This window comes from Zerene cesonia, chromosome 1 (genome assembly GCF_012273895.1).
Source record: "Zerene cesonia ecotype Mississippi chromosome 1, Zerene_cesonia_1.1, whole genome shotgun sequence".
Lineage (NCBI taxonomy): Eukaryota > Metazoa > Arthropoda > Insecta > Lepidoptera > Pieridae > Zerene > Zerene cesonia.
This window is the reverse complement of record NC_052102.1, coordinates 1,530,861-1,544,956: the sequence shown is the minus strand read 5'-3', so window position 1 is coordinate 1,544,956 and position 14,096 is coordinate 1,530,861. Positions and strand designations below refer to the sequence as shown.

Below are 14,096 nucleotides of genomic sequence, written 5' to 3'. Positions count from 1 at the left end.
TTCTGAAAGCGTTCGCGGCAGTTACGGTTTTGCGACGCCCACAGCCATATTGTAAAATTTACTGATGCTTCCCGCACTTTTTTCCAATATTGTTCAAGTTTTATATTGTCGTTTATTGAAAATGTACCGGTAAAGTGATCATTGTAATCATAATAAAATTGGGGACTCGGTGCTATTTATGCGCAGTTAAATATCGAAGATGACTATAAAGTATGCTAAGATAATGACGCTTCTTGCGCGATTGCAAAAAAATTGTAAGAATAGAACTTTAAGTATATAATAGTATGCATGTATATAATAGTAGAATAATAGATCACAGATAATATGATACAAGCAATTATCGTTTTCGAGATCGTTCTTCGAGTCAGATTGACCAAATTATTAAAATCTACGTTTAATTTTGATTATTTCAAGCATTTAAATGGTAGGTAGTAATTAATGCCAAATTTGACCCGCGCGAATTCCCAAAGCGAAATGAATTTCTTTCAAAATGAACTGCCTAGAAGTTGTGAGCGTTTGAAATATTTAGATGCACATATTCTGCAATATGGCTATTATGAAACTCCAAAGCCCCAGATTATTTAGACGCAAATTTAGCATATTTTAGCATAAGGCAAACGCTCTGGCCCCAGAAATTTCGTGCATAAGGAGTTCATATGTTAGTTAAGTTGTGAAATATGCTGTATAGGGACGCAATTTCTCTTCAAACGATGTATGAAGTATGGTATAATGATAGGGACAGGTTGTAATTTAGAATTGTACCAGCGCCAGCTTAGCGCTTTGCAAACCAATGGCAATTGTTAGGTTATTTTGTTATGGCGTTTTAAAATTTTTAACCGACGCCACGAAAAGGAAGGTCTCAAAGTTTGTTACCTACTTAATAATTCCGTGGGTTCTCAAAAGATTGACGTGGTTCTTTTTGTGCTTTATAGGAAATTGCTGCCATTTGGTCAGATTTTGAATTGGTGTCTCCCCGCAGCTGCTTTTTTTCTTAAAAAAAATTATTAGTAGATATTATAGTATCGAATGTTCTAATTATGACAATATAAAAGTACTGGTTACGACGTCTAGTGCTACATTTATATACACAGGTCTTTTTTTGTGTGTGTTTAATACGCTCTTATCTTGAAGGCCGCAATGTCGTGACCGCCCTATCTGCTCATTGCGTTTCTCTTAATTCGTGTAAATCAAACCCACACCATTCTAGACTTCCATATACTATAAGAAAAATAACGTGTACATAAAAATATGAAACGTCAATTATTCACCATAATTATTTCGACATGAAAGCTTGTTTGCGCAATATTTTGATAACAATACAAAGCAAAACAAAGCCCTCGTTTTGAATAATAACTCCATAATCTATATGCTTTGTTCATCCGTGACAGCCGTATTTCATTTATCAAATTAATGTCGTTTCCTCGAATTTAGGATTGAAAGAAAAATGAGGCATCGATGCCGTACCATGCACTCCGCAATTTTAACTGCAGTTTTGTTTGATAATAGGTCGCTTCAATACATGATGTACAACGACCTACATGTCAATTTTATAATCGATTTGATGCCAATTTCGTTGAATTTGAAACACGAGAAAATTCATCAAAGTTCCTTTCTAGATCGTTTCTGTAGAAACTGATGACGAACAAATGGTATATCTTAATTTCTGCATTATGACGAATCAAGAGCGCTTCAAAATATATCTGATTTAATAAATAATCAAGAGGTTATATTAGAACGTGTTATTAATACGCCAAAATCGTCACGTGAAGGTTTATTCCATTTAGCCATCTTAACCTGCAAGGTTGTGTTTGTGTAACAGCGCAGAAAATAAACACCATCATGCCGCGCCATCATGCCACGCATCATGCCACGCGATCACACGCACGAGGTCCAGTGCTATCACTTACCAAGTTTATCTTGCAACACGGTCTTGGTGTCGCAGCGCACGAGGCACAGCACAAGGAAGAGGCACACCTGCCGCGCCATCATGCCACGAGATCACATGCACGCCGGCGCGCGTTTCCACCACCATCGGCGCATGTTCCGTAGTTACTGTGGACAAATGTACACTGTTAATTGCAGTTGAATGTTGACTTTTTTTTTATGTTACAGTCGGTGTAATTCCCCGGTGCGAGTTGGCCCAATTCGTGTGCCGAAGCGTGCTCGACTACCACATATAATCATTTTCTATAATCATTTGTGATTTATTAAGAATCGATTTATTACTTTTCTAATATCTTCAGCCTATGTAAGTCCGTGAAGATACAACATTCTAATGGTAAATACATTTGAAATCGGTCCGTAAGTGCATTGTTACGGAACATTTGTGTTTTGTATGTTTGTAAATACATACAAAACACAAATGTCTTTCCTAATTATAGCTTAGAATTATGAAGTTATGATATAGTAACATTAACAGTACCTACACTTTGAGTTGTTTTAATAATTATAAAGAATTAGACAGGATTTCCTTATCAGTACACTTTAAATAAGCTCTCGCAATAGTAAAAAGATATGTATTTATTACTCCGTAGCATATTAATTAAACGCGTTGAATGTTACACGAAGCTTTCATTAGATTATTATGCACTTGTTCTCCTGCAAACTAGGTTTATTACATTTCATGATAATTGTTACTAAGCATACTTCGGTTTATGTAAAAGAGAACGCATTGTTGTTTGTTTATAGCATACTTCAAAATTATTATTTTTTTTATGTTACAGTCGGCAATGGAGCCGGTGGAACGCCTGATGGTAAGCGCTACCACCGTCCATGAACATTTGCAAGGTCGATTGCATACCTTACGCCTCTTCAAATGGATTGCCGACGTCAAATGGGAAAGGGATTAGGAAAGGATTGACGAGAGGAATAAAGGAAAGGACTGGGAGGGGTAGGGAAAAGGATATGGGATTATTGGAATAATTTTAATAATATGGTACTTCTCGGAAAGTACTTAATCGTATAATCCTCACTAACATTATAAATTCGAAAGTGTGTTAGTTTATTTGATTGTTTTCTATCACGTAAAAATGGAGCGATTTTGTGATATGATTTTTGTGTCTGAAAATTCGAAGGTTACATAGCGCTTTTTACAGTGGTGAAAAATCCTACTAATTATGCTTGTAATGCCATTATTAAGTTTAAGAACCACAGGTAAGTTCATAGGCATCATTGTTATCTACATGTTACATATTATGTAGAATTAACATGCAAAATTTATATTATTTTAAAAGAGCAACTACAAAGTTTTTTGCCGGCTCTTCTCTGTAGAAACTGCCTTCCGAACCATGGTGTGGTACATGTTATAACTGTGTGATATTATGACGATTCAAGTGCTTCTATAAAAAGTCAATTCAAATGAATACATGTTTGAGTTTGAATTATATTATATAAACACTTCAAAAATATCACAATTATAACTGAAATGATAGTTAAAAAATTGTTTCAACGATAATGAAACACAATTTTCACTTTATTAGGTGCAGAAAAGTTCATTGAAGACAATATTTACGATTACCATTAAAAATCCGTAACAGCTTGCCGTGATCGGAGCATGACCATTACATTCGCTCGTAAACACTGAAATAAACATGAATTGGCTGGTCACATAGATAAATAATGTTTATAAATGGTTAAGGAACAAAAGATAACGTTATAAAATGTTAAACAAAACGGCTCTAAACTTTACCCTATCATGTAACTCTGGACGGACCAAGATCGTTTCCAGTGAACAATATATCGTCGATTTCATTTAGCACATCATCCATCGCGCGCTGTGTACAGCACTCGCTTAGAATGTGCCGTGTTATAGCATCGCAGTAAATCGTTCTGATGGTTTTAACCGTCGTTATAATATATGAGGTGCGAGCCAACGTCCCACTGGTGAAATTTATTCATGGTTGTAATAAAATCTGTCGTGCGACAGTCCCCGGCCGCTCTGGCCGACCAGGTTAATTCCTTTTTGAAATTTAGCTCCAGATACGACTTGGCAACGTTCTGGATAATAAATAAAGGAGTAAATATTCTCTCGGAGATGCACAATGCTTTTACCAGTTTATTTTGTATACGATTACAAAGAGGAATGCGGTTCTGAGAGGATTGGTTCTTTGAAAATGAAATTATGATGTACACAGCCGTAAACCCGTTCCAGGTATGTTTATCAGTTTAAATACACTTGAAATCCGGATTATAACTGCTTCAACTCTATATTTTTTTATCAAATAGGTAATAATAAAAGCACTTGTGTCTGGCTATCACCATGATTAACTATTACGTGTTTTATTTCTTTCTTTCCGATTTCCATTGCAGGAACATTTTTCTAGTGTTTCTTGATTAAAACGCTAAGCCGTCAGACTAACAAACCGGATAGACCAGATGGACATGAAAGAAAATTTGCATATAAATAACAGTTTTTTTTAATCAGTCATGACTGTCCCACTGCTGGGCAATGGCCTCCCTCCCCAACAGTTACCTTGTAATAAAATACAGGTTATTTTGTGCTAAAATGTTTCATTCTGTGGGCGAGTAAGTGTGGCCATGGGGGCAGTTCATGTGAGAAAATTGTTGAATATATCATGTAAATAAATATTTTTCCCATACATATTTTGGTGAGCTACTTAACATACTTTTAACTAGCATAATATATATAAATTATCTTTTACGAAAACGAACTCCCTACAATAATAAAGTGCTAAGAACCATTTGTACCATACCATGTAGCTATTTACTTAATAGTAAAATTTATAGCAGTCGAATGTTAAAAATGTTTTAATTAGTGAGTGTTTATTACAAGGATTGATTGCTTGCAATTTAACCTGTCCATTCTAACATAGCACTAATGCACGTAAGTATCGTAAAGTATTTCTTCGAGAACAACGCTCTAAATCAGAAAGAGAATGATACGATTGCATGTAGATATAATCTAAACTAGTGTTATAAGGGGGAGAAGGTTAAGAGGAAAAGAGGAAAAGAGGAAAAGAATAGAAAACATAATTTAATCTCGTTCTACATATTCTTTAAAACAACGGCACCTTTCCTTATCTTACCCTTTCCAGTCCATTCCTTTTTTCCATTCAGTCAATCTTTCGCAAACGTTCGCAAACGCAATGCTTCTGCAAACGTTCATGGACGGTGGTGATCGCTTACCATAAGGCGAACTACGTTTGTAACTTTTTCACACAAAAACTACTGAACCGATTGCAATGAAATTTGGTACGTAGACAGTTGGACAACTGGAATAACATATAGGCAACTGTTTATCCCGATATTCCTACGGGATACGGACTTACGCGGGTGAAAACGCAGGGCGGAGCTAGTATCTCATACAAAAAAAATGTACAAGTGTTTTTGTATGAGATATAGTATGTTCTAAAAGAGATATAGCTGAGATTAACAAAAAAAAGTACCGAGAAGGTAAGGAAAAGGAGACGGCCCTCCGGTTTTCCCACTCACTGTACCAAACCCATAGCATTCACAAGCTGCTGTTGGACGCTGACGTTCTGTTAAATAATTAATCTGTCCAGCGATAAACAAAAAAATAAGTCCTAGTATGTTTCATGCCTATTTATCAAAAAGACCACGATTTGAATCACAACTTACACATTCCAGCAAACCCTTTTATCTCGTGTAATGTTAAACAAAATCAGAGAACCCAACGATAAATCAGCGAGAAGAATCGCTTGGTTATGAGGCAATTTTTTTGTCCCTTCCCTTTTTCAGATTTTAATTCACAGGTGTTCACGTGTTTTGATTTACGACACGATTTATGTGTAAGCGCATATATCATTTACTGTCGAAATAAAACTAAAGTTTAGAAAACGTACACAATCGCGTTTTATAATATAAAATGCAAAAGTTTTTGTTATTTCGTTTTAAATACAAATATATTTTTATTTATGAATAAGTCGTATAAAATATAATAATTTAACACTGTGTTCCATCCGCAAGTCAAAACTCGTAATTTTTACTTCGTTTAAAATAGTATATCTAACAGCAATAAACCACATTTAATACTTCCAACTTTAATACTAGAATAGTTAACCGAATTAAACTATAAATGAGCAAATGGGTGTAATAGCGTATTTCGATACAATGATAGTTATTTAACAAAGTTAAATTAAGCTACGGCTAAGCTTAACTGGGATACCGAGCGGTCACGAGCTTAGATCTGGATTAATGGCGATTCCAAATTAATATATTGTTAACGGTATGCACTGAATTTAAATAAAAGAAATAGGAGAGAACCGAGTTTATTATATATAAGAGCTTATTATTTTATAGATACTTAGCATTCATCTCATCATTTTAAATGGTCAAGGTGACAGAAGCTGTGTGCCTACGTAAGTACACTCGCTGGTTTTTGTTCTAAGCAATTTTAACGCGTAATAAAAAAATCTCGCCGAATAACCATTCCATTCAGTGTTTCAGTTTCAACTGGTCCACTTATAAACTAATAGACTACATATTGTATACAAATTATAATGAAATAACAAAAAATCTCCAGCACTACCTACGTTCAGACAGAGCATAATTCGTGAATATAAAGACATTATTCATTCGGACTGCAAAAGCGAATTCAAAAGTGCGTCCGCTTTTGAATTTGCTTCGTAAAAATATTTCAGCATCAAACGTATGTAGGACATCCAGGCTTTTGAGTTAAATTAACCCGATCTGTGTCCATTCTGCGCCGAACAGAGGATGCAAACAGTGACAGGGAACGTATAGATATTGACGTTTTGTTATCTGAAGTGAGGTTAGTGCAATAGAGATTTATTCTGTTGATAATATTCGTTTGATTAAAATAAGTTACTGAACCTTAAGCAATGTGTTCATATATAGTTATGTATAATTAGATAAACTTACAAATATAGAATAATGTGAATTTTTCTGTAATAATGCTAGATTTTTAGAAAAATGGTTAGTCATTAAAACGAACTAACACCTGTGTCGCAATGGTATAGTAAATTGAACTATATGCTAAAGAAAGCTATATCAATAAGAATACATTCTATTTCCCATCCCTTGTCTAATATTGGTTTTAGGCTGATCTCTGTTTTCCCTCCGAGTCTTAAAAACACAATTATATATTCCATTCGCTTCAGGCAGCTTTATAATGTATGTTTTTGTGCTCTTATATTTCCGGAAAGGACATTTACGATACAACTTACATCTATATATATAAAAGAAATAGTTGTTAGTTACACTATTTATAACTCAAGAACGGATTAACCGATTTGGATGAAAATTTGTGCAGAGGTAACTTAGCTAACCAGTAGACGGACATAGGAAAGAATATTATAATATAAATAATATTTTTATCCCGGAAATCTCGCGGGAACAGGAACATGAGAGGACCCCCGGGCCTATCTTTACGACTATGCGGGCAAAGACGCGGACTGAAAGCTAGTTCTTAATAATTTAAAGCAAAATGTGTCGCAAAATAACAAGTCTTATATTGCTGTTATGTAGGCGTGTTACACATACTGGCATTAATCTGGTAGTCATTAATCACACTAATATTATAAATGTGGAAGTTTTTTCGTTTGGATGTTCGTCCGTCAATCTCGCTGAAACTACTAAACGGATTTTGATGAAATTTTGTATATAGACAGGGAATGAGCTGACTTGGTTAGGATACTTTTTATCCCGAATAAATTCTCCCTTGGAATAGAAGAGGATCTCGATATCCGGGTGGAGCCCGGACGAGCATCTAGCACTATATAAATCTACTGGTAAGTGAAGTGGTAGCTTAATGTGTGTGAGAAAAGTCCAATGCTTGATATAAGAGCGTGTAAGAAATATATAGATTTTTTTTATCTGCATATCATCCACATCCACTGTTCGAAACGATTAAGTCAAACCATCGTGAGTAAACCGGCATATCTTAAAAATATCTAACCCCGAGTGGCCAATGTGGCTTCATGGTCTGAGCTTGAGTCGCTGCATTGAGAAAAAAACAAACATAGGCTGATATTAATGTAAAATATTCAACCATTTTTTTAATCTTAGATAACCAATTTTTAAGGAAGGAAGACAGTGACTATTTTGTCTTCAATATAAAAGATGCACAGTTGTCGGTCCTGACCCTGATCTCTGATCTCTCTTCGGTACGATATCATAGAGAGACCATCTACATATGAAAGTCGAGAAATTGTCCACTTTTATCGTGGTAAATACTTTAATGCGCTTTAGTTGACGTAGCGGCTTCCTCGCGTGATCTTTGGGTTATACTTTAAACGGCAGCAAATTTCTCTGTATCAGCGTGAAAGATGAATCTATATATTTGAGTAGCATGGAAAGTCTCATAGCGAAATCTATAATAAGCACTATGCGCTCTAATAATTGATGGCAGAGATTGTTTAATATATAAGCTTTGAGTTATATTAAGTTTTATAATAAAGTACAATGCCGTAAAAAATTAAAGTATGTTATCCAAATCAGATATTCATTGTTAACCCTTTAAATTTCATGAAAAACATTTCGAAATAATGAATTCAAATACCGCTCTCGTCTATTCATATAAAAGAATTAACAGGTTTGCGAATTTTTTTTATTCCCTGTTAAATTTATTGGACATTAATGAACGTATTTACATGGTACTAGCTGCGCCCCGCGGTTTCTAATATCGGGGTAAAAGCCTGTGTGTTATTCCAGTTGTCCAGCTACCTACTTACCAAATTTCATTGCAATTGGATAAGTAGTTTTTGCGTGAACGAGTAACAAACGTCTATACATACATACATACATTCATCCATGCTTACAAACTTTCGCGTTTATAATATTAGTAGGATAGACTTTAAATTTGTCAGAGCTAAAAGGTATCTGGAAAATGAATTTGATGGCCTTATACATACATATTGTTTACGTCGTCACGTTGTACTAGCTCATATTCAAAAGATTACACTCAGTGATATGTGCTTATCTGATTCATATTACACATTGTTACAATAGATATTAGATCCAACTATTCTTATTAAATAAAAAAAGGTGTGTGTGCGATTCACACACGATAGAAGTGAAACTTCAGTAAATCGACAAAAGAATGAGATGAATATATATAAAATATAAAATAGTATGTAGGTATATTTCTGTCTCATTCTTTGCCGGCTTCATTCTATACATTTTTGTATTTGTGTCTCTTACCTGTCGTTTTTTCCGTTGCATCAGGTTTGAAATCACAACGATTCTAAAGAAGTTTCACTTCAAAAACTTCATCGACTAAGGTTAAGGTTTTTTTATTAACTTTAATCGTTCAATCTCTAAATTCATACCTCTCAACCTTTTTTCTTCTATTCGTTCGCTTTTAAATTTAGTAATCGCATATTTGTTTAAAATAAATTAATATTACATTATGAACTATAAATCATAATATTTAAACATGCATTTATTGAAATATAGGTTATTTTTAACCGTTTCTTGTCACAAGCAGTCGTTAAAAAGTTAATACTATATATATATATATATATATATATATATATATATATATATATATATATATATATATATATATAGCCTTAAATTCAATAATTACTACCAAATACAATATACCATCAACTTTTAAAAATAACAATGTACAGTTGATGAAAAACTGAATTGAAATTCGCTTAATATACCCAATTAATGTATGAAAGCAGCCAATCAAACGCGATATGCGGAAGTCGATACACAATAGATTCCAGTATATATTGGACATATGGAATTCAAACTACACAGTAATAAATCATCTTTTGAAAATATTCGGCGTACCTCGATAATCTAATAAAGTTTACTGCTTGTCCCTTACAAAAAAGTCGGTATATTACGCGTGTCAGTCGCACGTTTGTTCCGCTTGCATCTACGACGATTTAAACGTTCGTTTATTTTGTTTTATTCTTATTAAGTTAGTTAAGTTTGTTGTAAAATTATTATTTTTGAAGTGAAAACTTATTTAGGCGCGTTGAGCGTTTTGGTAGAGGGTAAAATCCTCGGTTCGCGTCACCGACATGCTAATGATAATAGTATATCTATAGCTATAAAAAATTTCATATAATTTTTGCATATAGTTTTAATTACTCTCAACTTAATAGTTCCGTTTTCACTTCTATCGGCAGTCCCACGACTGCTACTGTTTTTTTTTGTATCACTGTCGCATTGGGCTTGTCCTGTTATGGCAAGTGATTTTTATAATTAAATAAATAAATAAAATTTTGATATCCTTTAAAAAGTCTGCAAGAAATTATCGTTGTAACTTCTATGTCGCAGGCTTAAGTACGGATATGTTGGAATGTGCAGGATCACTAACCTTTTCTAGAATTTAATTGCGACACAAGCCACAGTCTAACTTCGGACGCACCTATGGGCCGCGTAACAAAATGAACAAGTTACAATGCATAACCATAAAACCGATGTTTAGATAATCTTTCATCCCATTATTCATAATGCATTACTATATTTTATTCAATTTTTCTTGTACTATTACGCGACAAATACACTGTTAGAATTAAGCCTTTGTCGGACTTTTTTTTTATGTTACAGTCGGCAATGGAGCTGGTTGGACGCCTGATGGTAAGCGCTACCACCGCCCATGAACATTTGTAGAGGCATAAGGTCCTTTGCAGACCTTACGCCTCTGCAAATGGATTGCCGATTTTTTGGGAAGGGATTAAGAAAGGATTGGCGATAGAAATGAATGAAAGGACTGGGAAGGGTAAAGAAAAGGATATGGGCCTCCGGCTCCCCCTCTCACCGAACGAAACACAGCAGAATGCTATTTCATGCCGGTCTTCTGTGGGGGTGTGGTACTTCCCCGGTGACAGCTGGCCCAATTCGTGCCGAAGAGTGCTCGACTACCACATACAAACGGATTCCAACACATGGAGTGTAACATCACTAATAAAACAATAAATAAAGTTGGTTTAATTGTTTTTTTTTTCACTTTTTTAAACACTAAGCAGAATAAACCAAATAAAGGTGCGACCTTGCCATCGACTTTCAGAGCGCGTCTGTATTATTAGGCATTTTCACACGCGACCTGCGTTTGTGAGGGACGCTGAAATTACGAATAGATTAGCCCCTAGTTTTACATCCTACCCTTCTGAATACTTTGCTTAATTTCACCGTATTTTTGTGTTAAAGCACATTGCGAATTTCAATTACATTCAAAATAGAGTATGTTTAACCGAACCTTACATATCCTTTATATGTCTTATAAACAAGCAATTCAAACTTTAAATTACTGGTTTAAAAATTGCAATTTAATACAGAATATGCACTAGAATTATCGTGCCAATTAAGTAGTCAATAAATAACAGTATCAACTTATAACTATCTAATACTATAGATTAATTATAGCGCAAAACCGTTCCGGTATCGACGCACGCCTGCGGTGACTATTATATTATAACCAGACCTAGAGAAGCGTAATCGAGTGGTATTGATCAAGCCAATAATAACATCCCTATTACTCTGTTGGATTGCTATTCCTTGGGGACTGTGATAACATAAATAAGGGTAAAGGAAGTTTTTCACTAACATTATTATGGTAACAATTAAGGTGTTCATTAATCAAGAGAAGTTAAATGATCCGATTTTCTTAAAGCATAATTTTATATACATTGTAGCACTAATGAATAATAAACATTTAGATTTTTTTTAAACAAATTTAATCAAACTCTGTTTGTCGCTCACGCCTAAACAACAGGAAGTATTAGGATGAAATGCTAGTGTATAATAGTGGTTTGATTTGGGAATCAATTAAAAAAAATACAATATATATACAAACTAGCTGCACCCGGCAAACGCTGTTCTGGCTTACTCTTATATTTAGGGGTATGAAAAATAGATGTTGACCGATTCTCATAGATACCGGATAAGCACAAAAAATTTCATCAAAATCAGTCAAGCCGTTTCGGAGGAGTATGGCAACGAAAACTGACAGGACAATTTTATACATTAGATATATGTATTTTCCATATAATAACAAATTAATCTTCAAACTGCTTTGATATATTTATAATTATTGACACAAAGTTATGTATCCACCAATCTAAAACATGCCTTCAGATGTCAACATTTCCTAAACTGAAATTCGGGCTCTGACCATTCCTCCGAACTGTACAAAATGTCGCATCATAATTACGAGACAAAGCGCCCCGGTATCCAGACCGCCCAAAGCGACGTCAATCGAACTTAATTGATCAAACCAAACTCTTCATCAATTCATAATTTGTTTAAAAGAAATTTAATGGGCTTCCCGTTTCGTGAACGCCGAAAACTTGGTCAAGTCCTTAACTTTGCTAAATCTTAATTGTTTCAAGTCTCCGGTTTCATTTAGTTTCGTTCCGACTGACTTGTTCCGTGAAAGTCGTTGAACTCATTGTTGTTGGCTTTCGTATAATGTTTCCTTTTTATAATTTGGCAAGGAATTTCTGCTGCTAATTTTGAAGGATTGCCAAAGTTTTGAATAAATGTATTTATATTAATAAATATCTGCTATTTTCCGCCGTTCGTCCGCGAGCCTTGTGAATTTGTACAAAATAAATTTTCATTGCTAATGTTACGCTTTCGATGGCATGTTATTTTAATCGCGTGTCAAGTATGCCGCAAATTTTAGCTTCAACATGACAAATTATTTCTTTCGCCTTTTAGCTAAACGTGAACTTTATTATACCACATATTTTATTTTACTCCTTAATTGTCTCTCTCGAATCCAGTTAGAGTTTTATTTTTGAGGTTACCTTGACAGTTTTCTATTCTATTCCATACTAGACGCCCGTCTCGGCTTCGACTGTACATCAAGATTCCCGTTTTATCCCAAGGAAGCATTTAATTGAGATAAGAAGTATCCTATCACCCAAGTCAACTAATACCCAGTGTGTATACCAAATTTCATCAAAATCCGTTCAGTAGTTTCAGCTTGATTAACGGACAAGCATTCAAACAAACTTTCACATTTATAATATTCCGTACCATTGAAGACTTTTTTGTGAAAGCTTTTCTTCGATTCCACGTCTATCAGCAAGAGTAGAGTCTATCCCGACTTGGCATCCTCATTTCCGCTGTATGAATTTTTGCTTTTTTAGCCTGTTTTTGGGCCAGCATACGCTACCCTAAATGAGAGCTGGATGGATTCTATTCAGAACCGAATACATTAATAATTTTATTTCATCAATACGGTAAGTCCACACATTATACTGAAATTACGATATTCAAATAATATTCCAGGCACCTTGAATTTGGTAATTTATGTATGTGATTGTGGGAATATCTATAAACATTTTATCATATTTCTAACAGTGTTTACGGGATATCGAAACAACGATTCATTTTAAGTCTTTTTTTTAAGTTTCTTTAATTATTAATAACGAACAAATAAATGATGTTACTGCTTCACACGGTGAACAAATTCTTAATATAGAATATTATGGGCCTTCAAAACATAATCTAGCCTTTGTCCAGCATATAACAGGGTAACGATCAATACACGTCCATTCTATATTTCTTACGAAATTGATATTTACTCTCAAGGTTTTTCTGAATACTATCACATTATTATGCCATAAGGTACCTTAAATCCACTTAATATCGTCTTTGAACTATTAAATTTATAAACACTATATAATATGCGTTTATACATAATTCTGTTGATGATACTTCTTCATTTATTAATGCGTTATTTGAAGAAAGCAGAAATATATCGACTTCATAGAACAGCCATTCCAATCTCAATCTATAACGACCTTGTTTCGGATTCCGTCCATTAATTTGAATATTAATATTCTGGAACTATTCACAATTGTATTAACAAGTTACAATTGGGACCCAGACAAATTGTATTATGTGTGACACTGCATTTCGTTGTAATACCAGATGTTGTCAAAGGAAGATATCGTAGGGCAGTATTCACATGGGTATTGAGATTAAAGAGCCTTGTCAAACAAATTGTTTTAATTGTAATTTTATTCTTGACGCATATACTAATTATTTTAAATGTTATATTATACTTTATTAATGCTGTGAAATGTTAAAATTTTAAATGAAGTGACATTTCAATACATAAAAGTTAATTAGATTTTTTTCTATTCTTCAGTGGTAGTCATAAATTATTGTGATTGTATCAA

The 14,096-nt window shown here is 34.1% G+C and overlaps 1 protein-coding gene across 2 annotated transcripts in view; it reads right to left on the bottom strand.

The window, feature by feature from the left end:
* LOC119829243 (nephrin) overlaps positions 1 to 14,096 on the bottom strand; it is a 336,867-nt gene that overhangs the window by 276,041 nt on the left and 46,730 nt on the right. For both annotated transcript variants that reach the window (XM_038351653.1, XM_038351643.1), the window contains exon 2: positions 1,908 to 2,052. In XM_038351653.1, coding sequence (XP_038207581.1) covers positions 1,908 to 1,989 — 82 coding nt within the window. In that variant the 5' untranslated portion in view covers positions 1,990 to 2,052. The remainder of the gene's footprint in view (positions 1 to 1,907; positions 2,053 to 14,096) is intronic.